Source organism: Quercus lobata, chromosome 1 (assembly GCF_001633185.2).
Source record: "Quercus lobata isolate SW786 chromosome 1, ValleyOak3.0 Primary Assembly, whole genome shotgun sequence".
NCBI classification, from domain to species: domain Eukaryota; kingdom Viridiplantae; phylum Streptophyta; class Magnoliopsida; order Fagales; family Fagaceae; genus Quercus; species Quercus lobata.
The window spans coordinates 33563424-33584585 of NC_044904.1; the positions used below are offsets into that span (position 1 = coordinate 33563424).

Genomic DNA, 21162 nt, shown 5'->3' on the forward strand with positions numbered 1-21162 from the left:
CTCCACCTTTTTCCTCTTTAATTTTGCAATGAAAATGGTTCTTCATTGAATCTAAGGTCACATGCATTAAGGACGTTGGAAGTTAAGCATTGATACACAACAAAGTTCATTTGTAAATTATGTGAATTTGTGTGTAGAATTGGACTCTAAAGTGTGCTGAATTGACAAATCCGACATTAAATCTGTAATAAATTTCTCGAAATATAGTGAGAATGTAGCTAGTATTTTTCTCAAATTATGATTAGTAAATAACATCTTATTCTAGGTTTTAAATTTTCCATCTTTTTTTTAGGTGAAATCTTTTGTCTCTTTTATCAAGGAAATATACCGCAAGACATATTAACCCACCCCTTTACCCCCTTTTGTACAATGTGGTAATCGGTTCCCTTTTGTTAGACCAAAATACATAAAATTAAAAAGGTTTGGGTTCCCTTTTAATTTAATATACATATATATTTTTTGTCATGTATATCTAAAAGTGTCTGAGCTATGTAACATCATAGTGTTTGAATACTATTATACAGTGTGTATATCAATGTGAAATGCATGCAGCCAGCTGCAAAGCTCATATTATGCTTTCTTGATGAATAAATGGAATCATTTTAGCTGTCTCATATATTATGCTTTCGATAGATTCTTATAGCCATTTGGTTTAAAGCCAAGCAATCGCTTACCCAAAAAATAAAAAATATATATAAAGCAAAGGAATCCCATGCTCTGAGTTGATATGAGTATCAAATCCCTATTTTTTCTTCTCAAAAAGAAAAAGAAAAAATCCCAATTTTTAATTAATTTTGTTATTGACTGGACCAACATTTAAGTGCTCACAAGAGGCAGGACAGACGGCACAGTACGTGTTGGATTTTGACGGTGTTTTGATCAAAATAGTATCCACCAATCCAAGCAATGACATGAAAACAAAGAAAATATAAATAAATATATCTTTTTTTTTTTTTAATTTAACCAAAAAAAAATAATAATTATTTTATACTAGAGACTTGAACCACAGTCATTTCCCTACACTTCACAAAAATTTATACTTATGGAGTGACCATCGTGCCAAAAGTATGCGGCGGTATAAATAAATAAATCCTAGCAATGACATAAATACTTTAGAATTTTACTATGAGGGTAATGATAATTGGAAACCAAGCAAATCATCCCAATAGTTAGTCACAAGTCACAAGTCACAAGCTAACATTAAGGTGACCTAAGTTAAAAAGGGATGTGATTATAACAGTATAACACCCCAAACCCATACCAAGGATTTATATGAACGACTTGTCTTATAAATAATCAACATTTACTATAATGGAATAGAGCGTAATTAAATACCCACAAATAAGAATCAAACCATCAAGTTTTTCTTATAAAATCCATCAAATTAAAATTTTAACAATAAAGTCTCCAAATACAATCTCAAATAGTTTCAAGAATACTAAAGTCACTATCCTAAGAAAGCATAATAAAATAATTCATCAACTAACATAGCTCCAAAAAAATCTTCAATCTACCATCAAAAGAGATTTCACTGTTCTAATCTGAAAAGGTGGAAAAAGGGGGGTGAGCTAGAAGCTCAATAAGAGACTACATAACATGAAAATATCTCTCAAAACAAAACAATAGTATCATTGAAAAAATATAAGCTTTACAAAACATTTACAAATAGTTTTAACAGTAATATAATATACTCTGTAAAATTGTCAGAAAGAAAACATTTAACTATAATACTGTAATTAGTAAATAAAATAGTAACCACTTTAATTGGTCAAAATACACTAAATAGGTAGAAACAATATGATATAGTAATAAACAATTTTTCCACTTATAAAGGCCAATAACAATAAAACAATAGTTTGATATGGAAAACGTTAAACATTAACTAGACAAAGATATAAACTGCTAAACACTCGTGGGTGATCCCCATGAGAAACAATAACCCTAACCTCAAAGAGGCAACACTGGCTCCAAAAAGCAAACGATAACACTGGCTCCGAAGAGCGAACTATAACAATGTACCACACCACAATAACACTACTTCGGCCAAATACCAACACTTAACTCTATGTTGGCAAAGGTTGCAGACTGTCTAGTTGACTGTTGTTAAGGTACTTTTTTTACATTTAACTTTATTTGAGTACCACTTATTTATATCACTATAAGTTATAGGGTTTCCCAATATTTTTTTTGGCTCTATTATTATGTTAATCACAAATATTTTATATCTCATTATCTAAATTGGATCATGATATAAACTATCACAAAAATTTCAAAAAACTCCAATTTTATCCAATTTTATTATCATTATTTAGCTAAACCCAAAACCGGCCTTATGAACCTAATACACACATCTTATTCTATTTAAAGTCCAAGAATACTTATGCTTGACAATATTTGAAGAGCCCATGATTCAAATCTATGGCAAAACAATTTTATCAATGGAATTCAAATCCATGATCAAAGCCTATGGTTTGAACCCATGGCGATTTATTTATCCAAAACCCAATTCTCATTGGCAACATCAAAACCTAATTCTCATCGGCAATATCAAAAACCCAACTTACGTTGGCACTATTAAAAGTCCAAGCTAACTACTTGGCACTATTTATCAAAAACCCAAGGTTATCAATACTTGGCAAAATAATATATTATAATTATTTCACTTAAAAGTCCAATAATGAACAATACTTTAGATCCTCAAACCTATTACCATAATATTACAAGCTCATGGAATTTATGAATTTTCTACTCTCAAAACCCATGGCGATCATCTTATATAAGCCCATGGAAAGATATGATTATTAGACCCATGCCATTTATTTATTTAATATTATAAACTCAAGTTCACTATCCATCTTATATCACAACATTCATAATATTTATTACCAAAACTCATGGTAATTATTCATCCTATATGTCCATTATGATTATCTATAGAGAAACTCATGAAAATATCACATTATTCCATTATAGTGATTGTTACCATATTTATTTAAAACCCATGATAAATATTGTTCTCAAGAAAAATATTGGAGGCCATTATTTAAAAAAGCCCCAAGGAAAATATCATTTACAAAGTAATCTATAGTAAAAATTATGAGAAGTTATTTAAAGCCCATGAGGAGGAAAAAGCCCATGAGGAGGAAAAAACCCATGGCAAAGCATGTCTTTAATGCCCATTTTGTAGGCCTAAGAATCTCATGGAGAAGGGAGCAAGCCCAAGCAAAGAAAGGGTCATGTGGCCCAACTAAAGGTGTTGAAATGAAGCAAAGTTCCAGCCCAAAAAGGTCCCAGCAAGAGACTTGAAAGTGGGCAACCAGTCCTTATTCATTTCTAACCAAAGAAACAATTAGAGCCCCCTACAAGAGGACCAAGCCTTTGAGGATGAACTAGGGGCTGTCCTATCAGTTTTCTGCCACCCTTTACCTAACATGAACAGTGCCCAAGGGCTGTCATATCAGCTGAAGTCAAACGGATGAAAGGACTCCATCATCTTCTTCAAGACTGCACCTCCAGCGGAAGGTGAGCTAAAACCAAATTATCCAAATTTCAACAAATTGATGCTATAAATGTTAAAAAATGTTCAAAACATTATTCATGTGCCAAGCCCATGAATCTTAAAGGGGAAAAAATTGGGAACATGTGGTTTGGAGGGCATAAAAGGATCTCCAGCGGAACTCTCTAAAGGCTTAAACTTTGACACCTGGCTTGGGGTGTTGAATCCTACTTCCTAGGGTCCAAATCTCAGTTGTAGCACTAGGATTCTTCTTTAATACTTACCTTAATCCCATTGGCTGAACACAATCTTAGCAATCTTAACATTTAATGCAAAATTACTCCAAATACTACTTTGTCCAAAGAAGCAAAACAGCCCCAAAAGCAAATCTCCCATTTTTAGACCAAATCCAGGTTATTAATTCAGCTGACCTACTCCCTTGAATCAGACCTACGTTTTTTTTGGATGCTTGTTAATTAATGCTTCTCTAAACTCCATTATAAAAACATAAGCACCTCAGCCCACAAAGGGACAGCCACCCGCCTCTGAGACTTCGGGGTTCGTTTGCCATTTTTGCTGGTGATTTAGCTCTCCTTAAGCTCACCACTCATCATTTTTAGCCTACACTCATCTAATCCCAGATATTCTTCTCCTCCCTTTTCACAATCATAGCTCAAAAATGTCCTCGAACTAGGCACAAACAGCCCATTACTCACAAAAAGCTTCAATCTCAATATTAATCTTATCCCACTCACTCAAAACAGTCCACATTCACCTCATTCATGCCTTATGCACACATACTCAACAAAATCTTAGTTTAATACTTGCTGCACTGAGTTGGGGATCTTTCTCTCCTTTCATTCTATCTTATTTTTCCTCTTTTATTTGTAACTATGAAGTTTTTAATCCTTGTTTATTATTATTATGATGAAGACCGTAATGTTTTGGAAACTATGGAAGTTCTCCCTCATGTTGACTTAACAATAATAAAGGAAAAAAAAAAAATTTACCATGTAAACACACTTATTAACCTGAAATTACCCTATTGCTGGAGATAATACTGTACCACTAGAGGATTGATTTGAACTATCGGATCAGGACCATTAATGTACTAATTAAGTATTGTAACGTGTTTTTCATTGGGCTTTTGTTGTTGTTTTGTCATGTGCAGCCTTTGTTTCTTGCTTGGATAGGCTTTGTCATCACACCAAAAGCCTTTAGGTACCATCTCAAGAGCCCATAGTCGAGTTTCGGCTTGACTTCCCAACATCTTAGATAAAGGCATCAATTTCTCCCTCGACAACTGTTTGAAAACATTCTTACTTTATTATAATATTCTCAATACCAATCATATATCATATAATGAATATTTTCTCAAAATATAGTTTTGAGTCGGTCTTAACATGTACAATTTCAAAGTAATATACAAGAATCGAAGTAATAAAATTCTGGTTTGTATAATGCATTGACAATGGTATAAGATTTTGAAACTTTGCTTTTGCATATATATATATATATATATATATATACATCTTAAGAAACGTCATGTTCAGAAGTCCACTTACCTCTAGTTGTTAAATCAAGCTTCACTTCAATTATTCGGAACAATGTCAATGAGAACCTAATTGAGGATCAAATAACTCAATAAGGGCAAGTTTTGAATAACTAAAAAGTCCTCTTATAAAACTTTTCCTTAGCCATTGTGAAGATTTTGCAATATTAAATCTAACATAGCTTTCTAATATACATCATGTCTATACCATATTTTATATAATTGTAGTGTAATCCCTAATACTACAATCTACTATACCTATATATACATACATATATATATATATATATATATATATACCATTGAACACCATCTATGGATGTCTATATAGGCTTAACTTATAAAGATATATATATATATATATACCATTGAACACCATCTATGGATGTCTATATAGGCTTAACTTATAAAGAATGGTGATACTACTCCACATATATGTTAGGATCTCTTTCAAAATCAATAAAGTAACGTACGTTTGTATAGATACTTTCATGATAGCCTATTTTCCCTTGAATATATCAATATAATTTCTAAGACTTCCACACAACTATGAGATGATGAATTCTAAGTCAAAGATTCGTTTAATGATTCCAATAAAGCATGTATAATTAGATGTTTACCTTAGTATGGTATTAAATGCTGGCTACTCTAGTAGTACCACGTTATTCTATTCTTTTCAATGTAGAGAAACCCTAATTCTTGGCTCCTAAACCTTTACACGCTAAGCACTGACTTCTTTTCTTTCTTTCTTTCTTTCTTTTTTTTTCCTCGAAATCTTGCAGTCTCTCTCTACCTTTCACATGGCTGACTTAAAAAGACCCAATATATATATACCTCTAAAATAACACTCCAATTCAGTCTAGAAAAACCAACCCCACTCCAATTAGTACTCTTAAATAAATTTAGTTTTACATGTTAAATACATTTCCTACTTGGGCTAAAATTAACATTTTCTATTTGGGCTGGAATTTAAAACCCACTAAAACTTATCTCTTTAGCCTTCAAGAAGCCCATAAAACTTAAATAAGCTTCCAAGACCTTAAATTCCCAATTAAACTCAAATTAAGGTTGTTTAGATAGGCTAGAACTCTAAAGGATTCCAATAACACTTAAACTCCTAATCCAAATAGGTTTTAATCTATTATCCTTTTCCTTAAAAGATAAGAAGACTAAATTATGAATAATCCACAAAATAACTCTCCACTTTATATCTTTTTTTTTTTTTTTTAATTTTCTTTGTAGATAATAGATATCATAATATAAAATAATATAATTCAAAATAAATTAAATAGTTCATCAATTTCACTTTAGAAGCAATTAGATTAAATTTAAGTGAGGCAGGTGTTACAGTGATAGACAAGTCACATGTTGCTACATTAAAGGTGACCTATGCTAAAAAGGAATTTGATAGTCTGGTAGATAGAAGATTGTATTACTTCCTTCTAAAAATTACCTGTAGTGAATAATAATAAAAAATTAAACCCATAAAATTTAAAAGAAAATTAATTATTGAAATTAAAAAAAAAAAAAAAAAGTATATGGAGAGGATTTGATATTCAACTAACTGACTATTTTCACATATTTTCGTGATCACAAATAACAACTAAATCTATTTGGAGTGAAATACGATGGGATTAATACAACAAGTCCCAACATATATCTTACAAATTTTATCCATAGTACCTAAACAAACTCGATCAATTTTGAAATAAAATCTAAGTTGGATAATTTATGATATTCAACTAACTAACTATTTTCACATATTTTCGTGATCACAATTAACAACCAAATCTTTTTGGAGTGAAAAACGAAGTGCCTTTAAAAAAAAAAAAAATTAGAATCGAAATACGAAGTGCTTAAAACAACGAGTCCCAAATTAAATATACCTTACAAATTTTATACATTCCAATTTTAAAATTTATTGCAATGCACCTAAAAAACCTTCCAATTCTAAAATAAAATCTAAGCTAGATAATGATTTATGACAAAACTTAGGTATGGATAAATGCTGCATTAATCAACTTAGGTATATATGGATAAGATTCTTCTCAAACAAAGGTATGGATAATGATTTTTTATATTTTATTTTTTGGATAAACAAATACACACAAATGAGATAGAATAAGGTTCTAATATTGGACAAATGATATTTGCTTTAATTGTGCAAACCCTTTCATTCTATTATATATATGTTGACGCTTAATTGGTGCAGCCCATTTTACACTTTTCACATTTTATAATTCAATAAATATAAATATTGTTACATAAATTTTTGTTGCAACAATGAAAGAATTGGCACATTGTGATTGGTAAATGTGGTGTTTTTGGTAAGTCATATAAAAATGATATCATTTAGAAGCATAATGTGTTGATCATCTTAATAAATTGTAAAAAATATAATGTGTTCATCGGTATTTTCTGTACCAACAATCCTCATTCCAAACTCCACCCAATCACAATTGGACACATTTTTTTAATTATAAAATAACCAAAATATAAAAGAAAACAAAAATTCAAATACATGACTTATAAGGAGTATATATTTTATACTATTAATAACAGGATTCCCGGTTTGGTTTTCAACATTTTTTGTACTAAAATATCTTCACACAAATTGTTAAACTCTTTAACATACCTCTATCTTTTAGTTAAATAATTTTGAATTAAATAACGGGATAAAATAGTAATTTACTATTGCTAAGTTTTAGGCTTTCTCCATTGGCTTTTATATTTGGCCAAAAACTTAAGACACCATCTCTATCTTATTTTTAAATATTATTCAATATTACCTTACATTTTTTTTTAAATAAAAAAATACACAATTATTTATATACCACTTTTAAACATTATATAACACTGAACCAAAAAAAAAAAAAAAAAAAAAAAGCCGCAAAAAAATTAACTAGTAGGATTTTTATTCAGCACACCTCAGCCACGGTTTTGGTGCTTCCATAATCACAAAACGTATAATAACAAACTAAGTAGGAAAATCAGTTGCAGTTAACTACGACTACTTCAGTCTTATCTAGTAGAATCTTTTGAAACAATACTTATCTAACAAAATCTCTCTTCTCAGTCCTCACTGCTCTATATATATACAACCTTTCTTACTCTCTTTTAAAGCACAGAAAGCAAGAAAGTTAGTTTGGTATTTTTTTTCAGAGAGAAAAAAAAAAGAAAGAGTGAAAATTATGGAGCTTGATCTTTCTCCAAAGTTGGCTAAGAAGGTGTACGGAAGCAATGGTGGGTCATATTATGCATGGTCTCCATCTGAGCTTCCCATGCTGCGTGAAGGAAATATTGGTGCAGCCAAGTTGGCCCTTGAGAAGAACGGTTTTGCTCTTCCTCGTTACTCTGATTCTGCCAAGGTTGCCTATGTTCTCCAAGGTAAATATACATAATTGTTATCTGATTTTTTTTTTTTTTTAAGATTTTTTTTTTAAGCATGTCTACGTTTGTGGGTGGTAAGTTTTATTTTCGGATCATTAATATATTACATGTTCTGTTGTTGTTGTTGTTAGATGCTTTTGATCTTTTGATGATTCGTTTTTATTTATTTATTTATTTATATGTGTGTGTGTGAGAGAGAGAGAGAGAGAGAGAGAGAGAGAGAGAGAGATAATTAACATATTTAATGGGTGGGCTTTTGGTTGGCTATGCAATTTGTAGAATAAAATTTTAATGGAATTTACTTTTTAATTTTTTTTATTCTTTTGGATGAATCTGTCAAATTAAAATTTGGAGTATTCAATTTAATAATAGACTGCCCAAAGTTGTTCTAGTTTAGTGGTAACCATCATGGGCTAGCTAGGTGGACTAATCAAATCATCCATTGCTTGTTTTATACTCTATTGTGATATTCTGTTTTTGTTATGGCTTTTATTGGTCCATCTTTTGTCATATTCTTAATTTTTATTCTAAACTTTATCCGAACCTTATTTTTTGGGTGTTTTTACTTGAGATTGGTTTTTTGATTTGATTAAAAGAAAAGTTAAAAAAAAAAAAAAAAAAAAAAAAGCAGTGAGGTTGTTCGAATTATTATGGAAGAATAAATTTTTAGGCCTTTAAATGTTTAAAAGAACAATGTATTTGGACCAGTTTGTAAATATGATTTGATAACTTGATCTTTGTAGAAAGTTGTATTGTGCTACTGCATGTAGCATCAGGAACATTCATTAGTTTTCTTTTCTGATGTAGTTAATTAGTAATTTTGCTGAGCATATTGTCTACATGACTTTTTTTTACAGTGTAATGGTAGAGTATGAACCAAATTCTGTCACCAATCAATGTTTAGTATCATGTAATATCTTTGTATTGCAATTGTAATATCATTTTGCTCATTGATTTTTCTTTCATTTTGTATAGGAACTGGTATAGCTGGAATTGTCCTTCCTGAATCAGAAGAGAAGGTCCTTGCAATTAAGAAGGGTGATGCCATTGCCCTCCCTTTTGGTGTTGTTACATGGTGGTACAACAAAGAGGACACTGAGCTAGTTGTTCTGTTCATGGGAGATACTTCAAAAGCTCACAAATCTGGAGAGTTCACTGATTTTTTCCTAACGGGAGCCAATGGGATCTTCACAGGGTTTACTAGCGAGTTTGTGAGTCGAGCATGGGACTTGGATGAGAATACTGTTAAGGCCCTTGTTGAAAAGCAATCAGGCAATGGAATTGTCCAGCTTCATGGGAACTTTAAAATGCCTGAACCAAAGAAAGAACATCGAGAGGGTATGGCATTGAATTGTGAGGAGGCTCCATTAGACGTGGACATTAAGAAAGGTGGAAGGGTCGTGGTGTTGAACACTAATAACCTTCCTTTGGTTGGTGAAGTTGGGCTTGGAGCTGACCTTGTTAGGTTGGATGGGAGTGCTATGTGCTCTCCTGGATTTTCTTGTGACTCAGCATTGCAGGTGACTTATATTATTAGGGGTAGTGGCCGTCTTCAGGTTGTTGGTGTTGATGGCCACAGGGTCTTGGAAACAACTGTTAAGGCAGGTAATTTGCTCATTGTGCCAAGGTTTTTTGTTGTTTCGAAGATTGCAGCTCCTGATGGTATGGAATGGTTCTCTATCATCACCACCCCCAAGTAAGACTTTTTTCACATTCTTAGCCACATTGTTGCATTTGTTTTAGGCTATTGTTATATATCTAATCAGATTTTTTGTGTGCTTGTTTTTATTGGGTTCTCTTGGTTAATTGATCTTCTAGTACTAGACACAATTAATTCTTTATCAAGCCTGTTGTGTATTATCATTATTTTAGTGCAACAATTGATTCTTTATCAAAACTTTGCTTAGAAGTTTCATGACTCATGAATGATTTTGGTTTTCTGTGGCAGTCCAATATTCACCCACTTAGCTGGAAGGACTTCAGTGTGGAAGGCTCTATCTCCTCAAGTGCTCCAGGCTGCATTTGACGTGGATGCCAACACAGAAAATCTTTTCCGCTCAAAGAGGAATTCTGATGCCATTTTCTTCCCTCCACCAAATTGATAAAAGAACTAGCTTAGTTTTGCTAGTTTTCCCTCCACCGAATTGATAAAAAAACTAGCTTAGTTTTGCTAGTTTCCCCTCTACTGAATTGATCAAAAAACTAGCTTTGTTTTGCTAGCTTCTTAATCGCCTCAATAAATAGGGCTTTTGTTGTCTTCGGTTTATGGTTGTAGACTTGTTAATATGGTTTTGATTCTGGATGTTCGTTTCATTTTAATGCATAACTCTTTCCATTTAATTCTAGTCACCAAATAATTTTGTATAGCTGAGCTTATGGCCCTGGTTGTAGACTTGTTAATATGGTTTTGATTCTGGATGTTCGTTTCATATTAATGCATAACTCTTTCCATTTAACTCTGGCCACCAAAAAAGCTCATGGTGAAATTGGTTTGGTTCCTTTTTTAAGGTTGTGGAAGCCTAGAATGATGAAAATTCAAAACTTAACGAATTTGGTTTGGTTTTACATTGGCTAGTGAACTAGGGGCCAAACTGGGATTTAATAAGCACCATTGATTCTTTAATTTGGAGAAATTATTCAATACAACAAGACGATGGTTAGATGGTCCTCCAATCCTATAGAAAGAAATTATTTCAAATCAACTAATTTGAAGAAGTTCACATAATCATTGAAACCCACAATGATTTGTATTAACGGGAAGACCGAAATTTTTTTCCCGTATTGTTTCCATCTAAAAACATTGGCCTATTCAAAGCAGCGCCTTTTCTAATTTGAATCAAAGATCATGATATAGATTTTTTTATTTTTAAAATGCACTAACTTGGTTGGATTTTATGTATGTTTAGTTTATAGAAGTTATTTCAGCTATTCAGAAAGTTTGAAGTTCTATGTGCTGCATGTTGGATGTTTTAAAATTGCGGAAATAAATTGATCTTTCAGAATAAATCTCTAAACTCTGGTGGTCTATGGTCTCGTGTTGCTACTTACACTATGGAGTTCATGGAGGACAATAAGATAAACCTTGTTTGAATATTGAACCTTGGGCTGCTTAATGGCCACCCCCTCTTTGGATAGGATGTCTTCTTTAGAAGTGGCTAAATCATGAAGGATATTAAGCTGATTTGTGAACAATTTGTTAGCGTATCCTTTGTTACTATTTCTTTAAGATGTAATTGTGTTGCTTTAGCTCTTATTAGTATTGCAAAAGAGAATGAGGAGAGGTCAATTGGTGCTCTTTTCTCTCACATTGTATAGCAAGGTCTATCATTATTTCCTCTCAAAAAAAAAAAAGGTCTCCACTATCTTCAAATAAAACTTTAGAGCATCCGTAGCAGATGTTTCAAAAATTATGTCATTTTACCACATCAAATGTCTACTTTATTATTTTACCATATCATTTTACAACATCCCATTTATCAGATGTTTTATAATTCAATTTTATACATTAAAATAATATTTACTACACATTAAAATAATATTTACTACACATCAACACAATAAACAAACAACAAACAATATACCACATCTCTTCCGTACCGTGGCAAATTTGCCACGGTACTGTTCAATGTTGCAAAAAAAAAAAAATTTACCACATCTACTAAATGGGCTAAAATTGGGTTTGGTGTGGGATATGTGCCAAATATTTAGCATTTGGCACATATTCCACATCTAGTGTGGGTGCTCTCAGAGCATGGAGCTCTAGTAACTAGACCAAAACAACGAAGTACTAGTGATAATGATGGATAATATTCTTTGATGCGCAAATCAAACAATTCATCCACCCAAAAACCTGACACTGAAACCAATCTAAAGGCAAGGAAGAATATTATAGGCATATACTATAACATCATAATCAAACAGTCTTTCACTCTGACGGAACAAGTCTTGAGAAGGTCAGGTTATCTATATGCAACAAAGTCTTGAGAAGGTCAGGTTATTTATATGCAACAAGAAGAGACCAGAACAAAAGCCAAGGCAATATTTATCTACTTTGGTCAGAGCCAAAATTGTGGATGATTGTTAGGGGGTGAATCATGAAATGGATTGGACTGACCCCATATTGCTTCATCAATACTACGGCACAACCAATTTGAGGCAATATTACAACACACTCAATTTCATAACTTGTTACTTGTGTGACTATGAATGATAGAAAGTGTTCACCCTAAACCCTAAAGTGGTGTTTCATATAATTTGTAGTAGATAGAAAGTGTTCACCACTCACAATTGCACAAATCAACAAGTTATGGAATTGGGTATGTAATTTGGGTGAAACCGAATTCTAAGAGTCTGTTTGGAAACAGTTTATTTAGCTGAAATTGAAATTTTTTTGCTATAAGTACTGTAGATAAAGTTAAAAAATAGTTGAAATAGTATAGGTTGTCCTCTGAATAGTACCAAAAGTGCAATGGGACTCATGAATAGTAACAAAAATAAGCTAAATAGTAAAAAAAACTAGCTTTTTAAGCCATGCCAAACACACTAAATATCAAGTGGTTGTAATTTTAAAATGATTCCATTTTATTTAGATTTTTCGTGATGAAAAAGAGAAACGAAAGGATCCAACAAATGTTTCTTCTTCAAGAACCTCTGTGGACATTTATTAAATTGAATAGCAACATCAATAATTAAACAATAAATTACAATCCACAATCATAGTTGTGGGGCCCAAACGATTTATGGGCCAGGCCCATCTACCTGGGGAGAATCCAAAGGCCCAAGCCAAGGAGGGCTATGGCTCAAGCTCGACAAGATAGCCTATGGATACCGCCGGGGAGAACCCGAAGGCCCAAGCCAAGGAGGGCTATGGCCCAAGCTCGACAAGATAGCCTTTGGATACCGCCGAGGGCAGTTCAGTCCTCGGCAGACCCAAAGTCCCCCTTGAAAGAGGGGTAAAAACGGTATAGGACTGAAACTTGGAAGAAAGATCTAAAATATCCAGGGAAAGCTACCCTTACTGCCATTCAATGCTCTGAACCTGACAGAATCGCATTCTTTGACTTTTACAACCACCCCCAACGACTTTGAATATGGGCTGATGGGACAAGTATCAATCTTGGAAAGGTTGACCCTATACGTGGACGAAAGACAATGAACGCAGGCAAATATAAAAGGAAAAATAAGTAACCTAAAGAAGAGGCTGGGAAAAATGGCCAAAAACCAGAGCCTCCCAGCCCACCTTCAGGAGAAAGACTCCATGGGTGAAGATAACCTAGACACGCACGAATACCACGAAAAACCCACCGCCTGGTGACTAAGGCCTAGCCTTCTAAACCCACGCTCTACAAATGATATTGTTTTGGGCCTTTTTACGTGCGAACCCCACACCGCTACGGTTCGTTACGAATCGTGTCCTTACAATAGTCTATCAAGCTAAAATGTTAATGATCTCAAAACCTTGATTTTTTTTTACTCGCTTTGAGGGACTACCCTTATCAATGTGAGATTTGCAAGGTTGAGAGATATACCTTTTTGCATAAATTTACAAGGGTAGGAGTAGGAGTACTATGGTAGGTCTTAGGTATGTTAAAAAGAGTTTCTTCTCATTTCAAGATTTTTTCAGAAAAAAAGAAAACAATTTCAAAATTTATCATCTTCCCTCATGATATCACTTAAATGATAAAAAAGGAAGAAGACAAAGAACTTAAGAAGATAATTTAAACACACAAATGCAGAGACTTCAAAATACTGTATCAGCAAATGTTGCAAAACTTTCTTTGAGCTACAGCTGCAAGAGAGCATTAAAAATTCTCTAGTTTGTCTATAAAAAGGATCTTTCTCAATCTTAACTGCCTTTGATTTGGTCGCACTCACATACATTGTTGATGCTAATGCCTGATCTACAGAAACTGAATATACAAAAATTACATTATCGTTGACTCCTGGTCATGCAAAATCATTTAAAACTCCATCCCCTTCCTCAAGAAAATAGGAAACTACATCATAATGGTGATTCAATGAAAACCTTGCTCTAAATTCTGCCTTATTGTTGATTTTCACAAATTGCTTATCACCTCCATGTTCCATAATTGAACTTTTCTCTGCCCTTACAACTGCTGCTAAGGAAGACCAAGCTTCACCCGGCTGCTCATGGACCGAACACATGATGAAATAAATCTCTCTCAACCAGCTTGAGCTTGCTCCTAAAATCCACCCTTCTTGAATTTTTTGGTTTCTCTAACTTAAATTCACTCTCCCTGACCCGAACCAGACTACGTAGATCAGAAAGTGAACACACTAAAGCAGAAGTTCCTAATGAAAGTAGGCTTATCACATCATCAATGAGACCAAATCCAAATTGCAAGCCACCCATGTGTCTATAAGCTGGAGAGCATATTTGCTCCAAGCAATAAGAGACAGTTTCCAACACAGCTTCTGGATGCCCACCTTGACCCAAGACTGAGGACACAATCAACACCACCAAGGCTGATCCTACGACATCTGATTGCTAATCTCCATTGTAGAGACGAAGTGTAAAACAGTAGCTATATAAAATATCTACAAGGTGAACAGCTAACAGAGGGGATGGCTCTGTAGAACTTATACCAATGGTAACTCTAATAGTAATAAAAATTATAACTATGATAGGAACGCAGAACATAACAATTGGAGTACATTAACGGAATATAAAAGCAACCGACATACTGACAGACAGAGTGATAATGACCTTTTAGAATTAGTTAATAATAAGTTAAAAGCCTTAGAATCAGTTGATAGACCTGTGACATACACTAAAGTAGAAAGGAAAGGTAATAGTTTAATAGACTTCTGATGCCATTTTCTTCCCTCCACCAAATTGATAAAAAACCTAGCTTAATTTTTCTAGTTTCTTAGTCGCCTCAATAAACTTACAGGGTTACCTGTAGGGCTTTCGTTGTCCTTTATGTTTGGTTTATGGTTGTAGACTTGTTAATATGGTTTATCTTTCCATTTAACTCTAGTCTCCAAATAATTTGAATGTGTTGTTGATTCTAGACCAAATAATTTGTATATGTCGTTGATTCTGGATGTTCATTTCATTTTAATGCATATATCTTTCCATTTAACTCTAGTCACCAAATAATTTGTATATGTCGTTGAGCTGAGAATAAAGTTTAAAAAGTCCTAGCATAATCAACCCGTATGACCAGAAAAGCTTTTGCAGACCCAACTCCTTATACGAGTTTTTTTTTCTTTTCTTTCTAAAGAATTTTGTATTTGTTTCTTTGACCTCCTTATGTGCTATCTACAAGATTTCTCACAGACATGCTGACATTTCATTCACGTCAAAATTCTTGAACCGTTCGACCTAGGGGCATTTTCTTACAAAAATTACTCGAGATTTCGACGAAAATGCAATGTCTCCATTTTTGCACGAAAACTTGTAGATAGTATATTCAGAAGTCTCATCAACAAGAAAAAAATTCTATAAAAAAAATATAAAAAAAAAATGACTCGGAAAAAATTTGTACGAAAATGCCATTTTGTCCAACTGGTCATGAATTTTGACAAGAATACAATATCGTTGTTTTTGTAGCAAAACTTGCAGATAGCATATTTAGTGGTCCAACAAACAATTGGAAAATTCTTTCGAAGGACAAAAAACTAGGGTGAATTTTGGACGAAAATGCCCCTAAATCCGACTTGTCTACAAGTTTTCCTGCACACACGCCAACATTTGATTCAGGTCAAAATTCTTGACCAGTCTGAACCACGGGCATTTTTGTAGAAAATTGATACGAGTTTTTTTTTTGTTAAAACATTTTCCATTTGTTTCTTGGACATCTTAATGTGCTATCTACAAGTTTTAATGCAACCATGCCGACATTTGATTCAGGTCAAAATTCTTGACCGGTCGGACCTGTGGGAATTTTGTACACATTCCGAAGAAGAACTTCATAATTTGAGGGCAACTTCAATTCCTAGAATCAGAGACCCCAGAAAGGGAAAAAAAAAACTATGAATGCAGATATTAGAAATCAGGGAAAGGCTTAGTGATTTCTGTAATCCAAAATAGGAAAAAAAATATCGAAAATTTGAGAAAACAAACATTTTCATGGAGAAACCAAAAACTCAGAACAAAAAGGAATCAAATACAAAATATTATGTATCAACAGATAGAAGGTTGCTTCTAAACTCGGATACTAATCAATATATTGTAAACCAATAGTAGGAATAAGATTCTAACATTCCAACCCATAAAACATGGAGATTAATGGTTTTCTCTTCCTCTTTTTGGCACAAAAAATCCATTTTTGAACACCAACATCATGTTCATATCTATTTTAGTTTTGTCTCTGTGTTGGCATTTCTTATGTATATTGGACATCATGCCACTCTCCATGTCATGATGCTAGCAACATGATCCGCAACCGCATGATAGGGGCTGACATTTGATTCAGGTCAAAATACTTGACCCGTCGGACCTAGGGGCATTTTCGTACAAAAATTACACGAGATTTTTTTTTTTTTTTTTTTTTAAGAATTTTTCCATTTGTTTCTTGGACCTCTATATATGCTATATAAAGTTTTAATGCAACCATGCTAATATTAGAATCTGGTAAGAATTCTTGACCAATCTAACCGAGGGGCATTTTTGTACGAAATTGATACGAGTTTTTTTTTCTTTTCTTTCTAAAGAATTTTGCATTTGTTTCTTTGACCTCCATATGTGCTATCTACGAGCTTTCTCACAGATATCCTGACATTTGATTCAGGTCAAAATTTTTGACCCGTTGGACCTAGGGGCATTTTCTTACAAAAATTACTCGAGATTTTTTCTTATTTTTTAAAAGAATTTTTCCATTTGTTTCTTGGACCTCTATATATGCTATCTAAAGTTTTATTGCAAACACGCTGATATTAGAATCTGGTAAGAATTCTTGACCAATCTAACCGAGGGGCATTTTTGTACGAAATTGATACGAGTTTTTTTTTCTTTTCTTTCTAAAGAATTTTGCATTTGTTTCTTTGACCTCCTTATGTGCTATCTACGAGCTTTCTCACAAACATACTGTCATTTTATTCAGGTGAAAATTCTTGACCCGTCGGACCTAGGGCCATTTTCTTACAAAAATTACTTGAGATTTTTTCTTATTTTTTAAAATAAATGCGATCTACAAGTTTTCATGCAAAAACGCTGATATTGGATTGAGGTCAAAATTTTTACAAATCTGACAGAGGAGCATTTTCTTACATAATTGATACAAGCTTTTTTTTTTTCTTTCCTATCTAAAAAATTTTGCATTTGTTTCTTGGACCTCTTAAAGTGCTGTCTACAAGTTCTTATGCACACACGCCAACATTTGATTCAGGTCAAAATTCTTTACCACCTTGACCTAGGGACATTTTTGTACAAAATTGATACGAGTTTTTTTTTGTTAAAACATTTTCCATTTGTTTCTTCGACATCTTAATGTGCTATCTACAAGTTTTAATGCAACCACGCCGATATTTCATTCAAGTCAAAATTCTTGACCGGTCAGACCTGTGGGAATGGCAAATAGCAAAGCTATTTCAATATGGTTAAAGATATCGTTGAGAAAAAATGCAAATATCTAAAATAAGAATGGTCATAAGAAATTGACTGAACCCAGAAAATGCAAATATCTAAAATAAGAATAGTCATAAGAAATTGACTGAACCCAGAAAAACATAGTTCATACTGGAGTTGGGTAATTGGAAATTTTGAACAAAAAAAGACCATTCACGATGACTTAAACAACAGGAGAATTCCTCTCTTTTTTGATTAATCACAATTTCCAAAATAAAAAACAAAGCACCTACAACAGGCCCCAGGGTTCGACTGGTCATGAATTTTGACTTGAATCAAATGTCGGCGTGTGTGCATGACAACTTGCAGATAGTACATTAACAGGTCCAGGAAAGCAATGCAATATTTTTCCAAAAAAAAAAAAAAAAACTCGTATCAATTTTGTACGAAAATACCCCAGGGTCTGACGGGTCATGAATTTTGACTTGAATCAAATGTCGGCGTGTGTGCATGACAACTTGCAGATAGCACATTAACAGGTCCAGGAAAGAAATGCATTATTCTTCAAAAAAAAAAAAAAAAACTCGTATCAATTTTGTACGAAAATGCCCCAGGGTCCAACTGGTCATGAATTTTGACTTGAATCAAATGTCGGCGTGTGTGCATGACTATCTGCAAGTTGTCATGCACACATGCCGACATTTGATTCAAGTCAAAATTCATGACCAGTCGGACCCTGGGGCATTTTCGTACAAAATTGATACGAATTTTTTTTTCCTGAAGAATATTGCATTTCTTTCCTGGACCTGTTCCTGGACCTGTTAACAGGTCCAGGAAAGAAATGCAATATTCTTCAGGAAAAAAAAAAAAAAAAAAAACTCATATCAATTTTGTACGAAAATGCCCCAGGGTCCGACTGGTCATGAATTTTGACTTGAATCAAATGTCGGCGTGTGTGCATGACAAGAATTTTTCCATTTGTTTCTTGGACCCAACTCCTTATATCAATTTTCTCAAATTTAATTTCAGGAACTGTAATGTCATAGAACAACTGCTTTGATTCTTCAAGACACACTCAAATAAACCTTGTTGATGTTGTGTGAGGTTATGAGCGGAGGCCCGGCTACCTCAGATTAGTCAGATATTGTTTCTTCTATTTTTTTTGGATTCTCATTAGTATGGGAGGGATACGTAGTTTTTTCATTGAATCGAAGCTTTTTCAGTTGGTGGTGGAGGAAGGAGGGAATTTTTTTGCGTTACGTATTTTTGAACGGGGCAAATATTTCATGAAGTCAGTGTTTATAGGCAAAAGCGCGGCATTATGGTTGATGAAAAATATAGAACTTATGGTGATTGGGGTGAATCCCAAACAATTTTTCACGCTTAGGGAAGGAGATACTGCATATACCTTGCAACGGGGATCAAACTCTTTTGGTCAGTTTTTGCTAGTGACTGAACTCAAAACTGGTGGGCTCCGGAGGTCTGTCATAATCCCGGAAGGGAAAGAAAAATATGGTTGGAAGGTTTTTGGTGTAGAATTGAGGAAGATGTTAGAACCCAACCAATATGCCTTTGGTGGTTCAGGCCAAGTAAAGTTTATTTCTCAGGCACAGAAACGTAATCCATCTCGGTCTTTTGTTGAGACAGTGAAGGGTCCAATGCAGGCAAAGGGTGGTATTCATCCTTTCCATAAAACCAAGGCTGTAGGACAGAATATTATAGATGATGCGATGGGGGAGAAACAGCAGAATAGGATGAAGGAAACGACGGCAGGGCCGCTGAATCAATCTCGGAAGCAGGTGGTTGCTGGTCCGACGGGTCAGCCTGGTACAACAGCCGTGAGGGGAGGGGAGGGGAGAGGGAGGAGCATTAATTTGGGCATTAATGTAGGTGAGAATTTACCGGTACAGAATCAAATCAGATCTCCATTAATTTTTGGTTTGAATTCAAATAAAACTGAAAAGGGGAAGGGGCGTGATTTGAGGGATACACGATGGACTGGGAAGGGATTAATAGTGGTGGTGGCTGAGAATGGGAAGAGACGGGTTTTCTGGGATAATTATAAAGAAGGAAAAACTTCCTTTAAATGGGTGCCACGGGCTGTCACAGAGAAGCTGAGTTTCGGGTTGGGCCCAAAACAGCCCGTAACCCATTCTGTGTCTAACTTAAGCCCATTGAGTACAAGCCCATGCAGTTTAGAGGCTGGAGAATGCTCCAACACTTTTTTAGGCCCACTCTCATCTAAACTTAGTCCCGATGAGACTGAAGAGAGTTCCAGGATCCTTACAACTGGGTTAGCGACGCTGGAGGTTTTGTTGAGAGACGATGAAGATGAAAGGAGTTTATCGGTCAGTCCATTACATGTGGTTTTGCCGGTAGGGGCGACGCAGACCAAGGCAGAGGGAGTTATGCCAATTAATCAGCGTTGGGTTTCACCGGTGGAAGTGTCGGGGCGCACCGATATTCCTCTGAAAATGGGTTTCAAGCTCAGTTCTGACCGGAATAGTGTTTTGGGACATAATAAGCTATCGGGTGGGTTGATTTCTGAAGGTAAGAGGCTGGTAACTCTCGAATTTGTGCCGAGATTGATCGGACCTTCTTTTCCCGATCAGTTTCTGGAGTTTTTGCGAGCTGGGTTAATGGGTTTTGGAGTATCAAGTCAGGAAGTTAATACTTTCTCTACTAAGGAACTTTTAAGTCTTCCTAGGGAGGTCATACTTGTGGAGGATGCAGTTGATTTTTCTGTGGGGTTTGGTGAAACTGAAGTGTCAGATTGTTTACCTCTGCAAATCATTGATCCGGGTGTGTCAACAAAGCTAGTAGAGTTGGAGGAGGGCACTGAGGTATTGAGTATTGAGAATAAGTTAGATATTTCTAGTTGGGTGAAGCACAGAATTCCTGGGTTCAGTAAATTGGTTGGGTTGTCAACGAATCGACATGAGAAGTTGTGCATTGCTCTCTTACAGAGGCTAGAAACTGAGATGGAAGCAGCCAATGTGTTACACAGGAGAGAAATGGGTAGTAAAAAACTAGCTAAGTCCAAAAACAAGGGACGTAGAGAGTTGCAAAACTTGATATGTTCGGTGAATTATGAGAGGAGATAAAGGGTGGTTTTGTGTTGGTGTCATTAGTTGGGGATAGTTTAGTGTCTATGAAGATAAAAATGATTTCGTGGAATGTTAGAGGTTTAAA

General features: G+C 34.3%; 1 protein-coding gene and 1 pseudogene across 1 annotated transcript; one reads left to right on the forward strand and one right to left on the reverse strand.

Moving 5' to 3' along the window:
- The first annotated feature begins 8089 nt into the window (after positions 1 to 8089).
- LOC115987961 (11S globulin seed storage protein 2-like) lies at positions 8090 to 10792 on the forward strand. The gene is made up of 3 exons (XM_031111579.1): positions 8090 to 8435; positions 9414 to 10134; positions 10387 to 10792. The coding sequence occupies exons 1-3, from the start codon at positions 8240 to 8242 to the stop codon at positions 10538 to 10540; spliced, it is 1071 nt and encodes a 356-aa protein (XP_030967439.1). The 5' UTR covers positions 8090 to 8239; the 3' UTR covers positions 10541 to 10792.
- Positions 10793 to 14384: 3592 nt separating this feature from the next.
- On the reverse strand, positions 14385 to 15099 carry LOC115952836 (annotated as a pseudogene).
- Positions 15100 to 21162: the final 6063 nt, after the last annotated feature.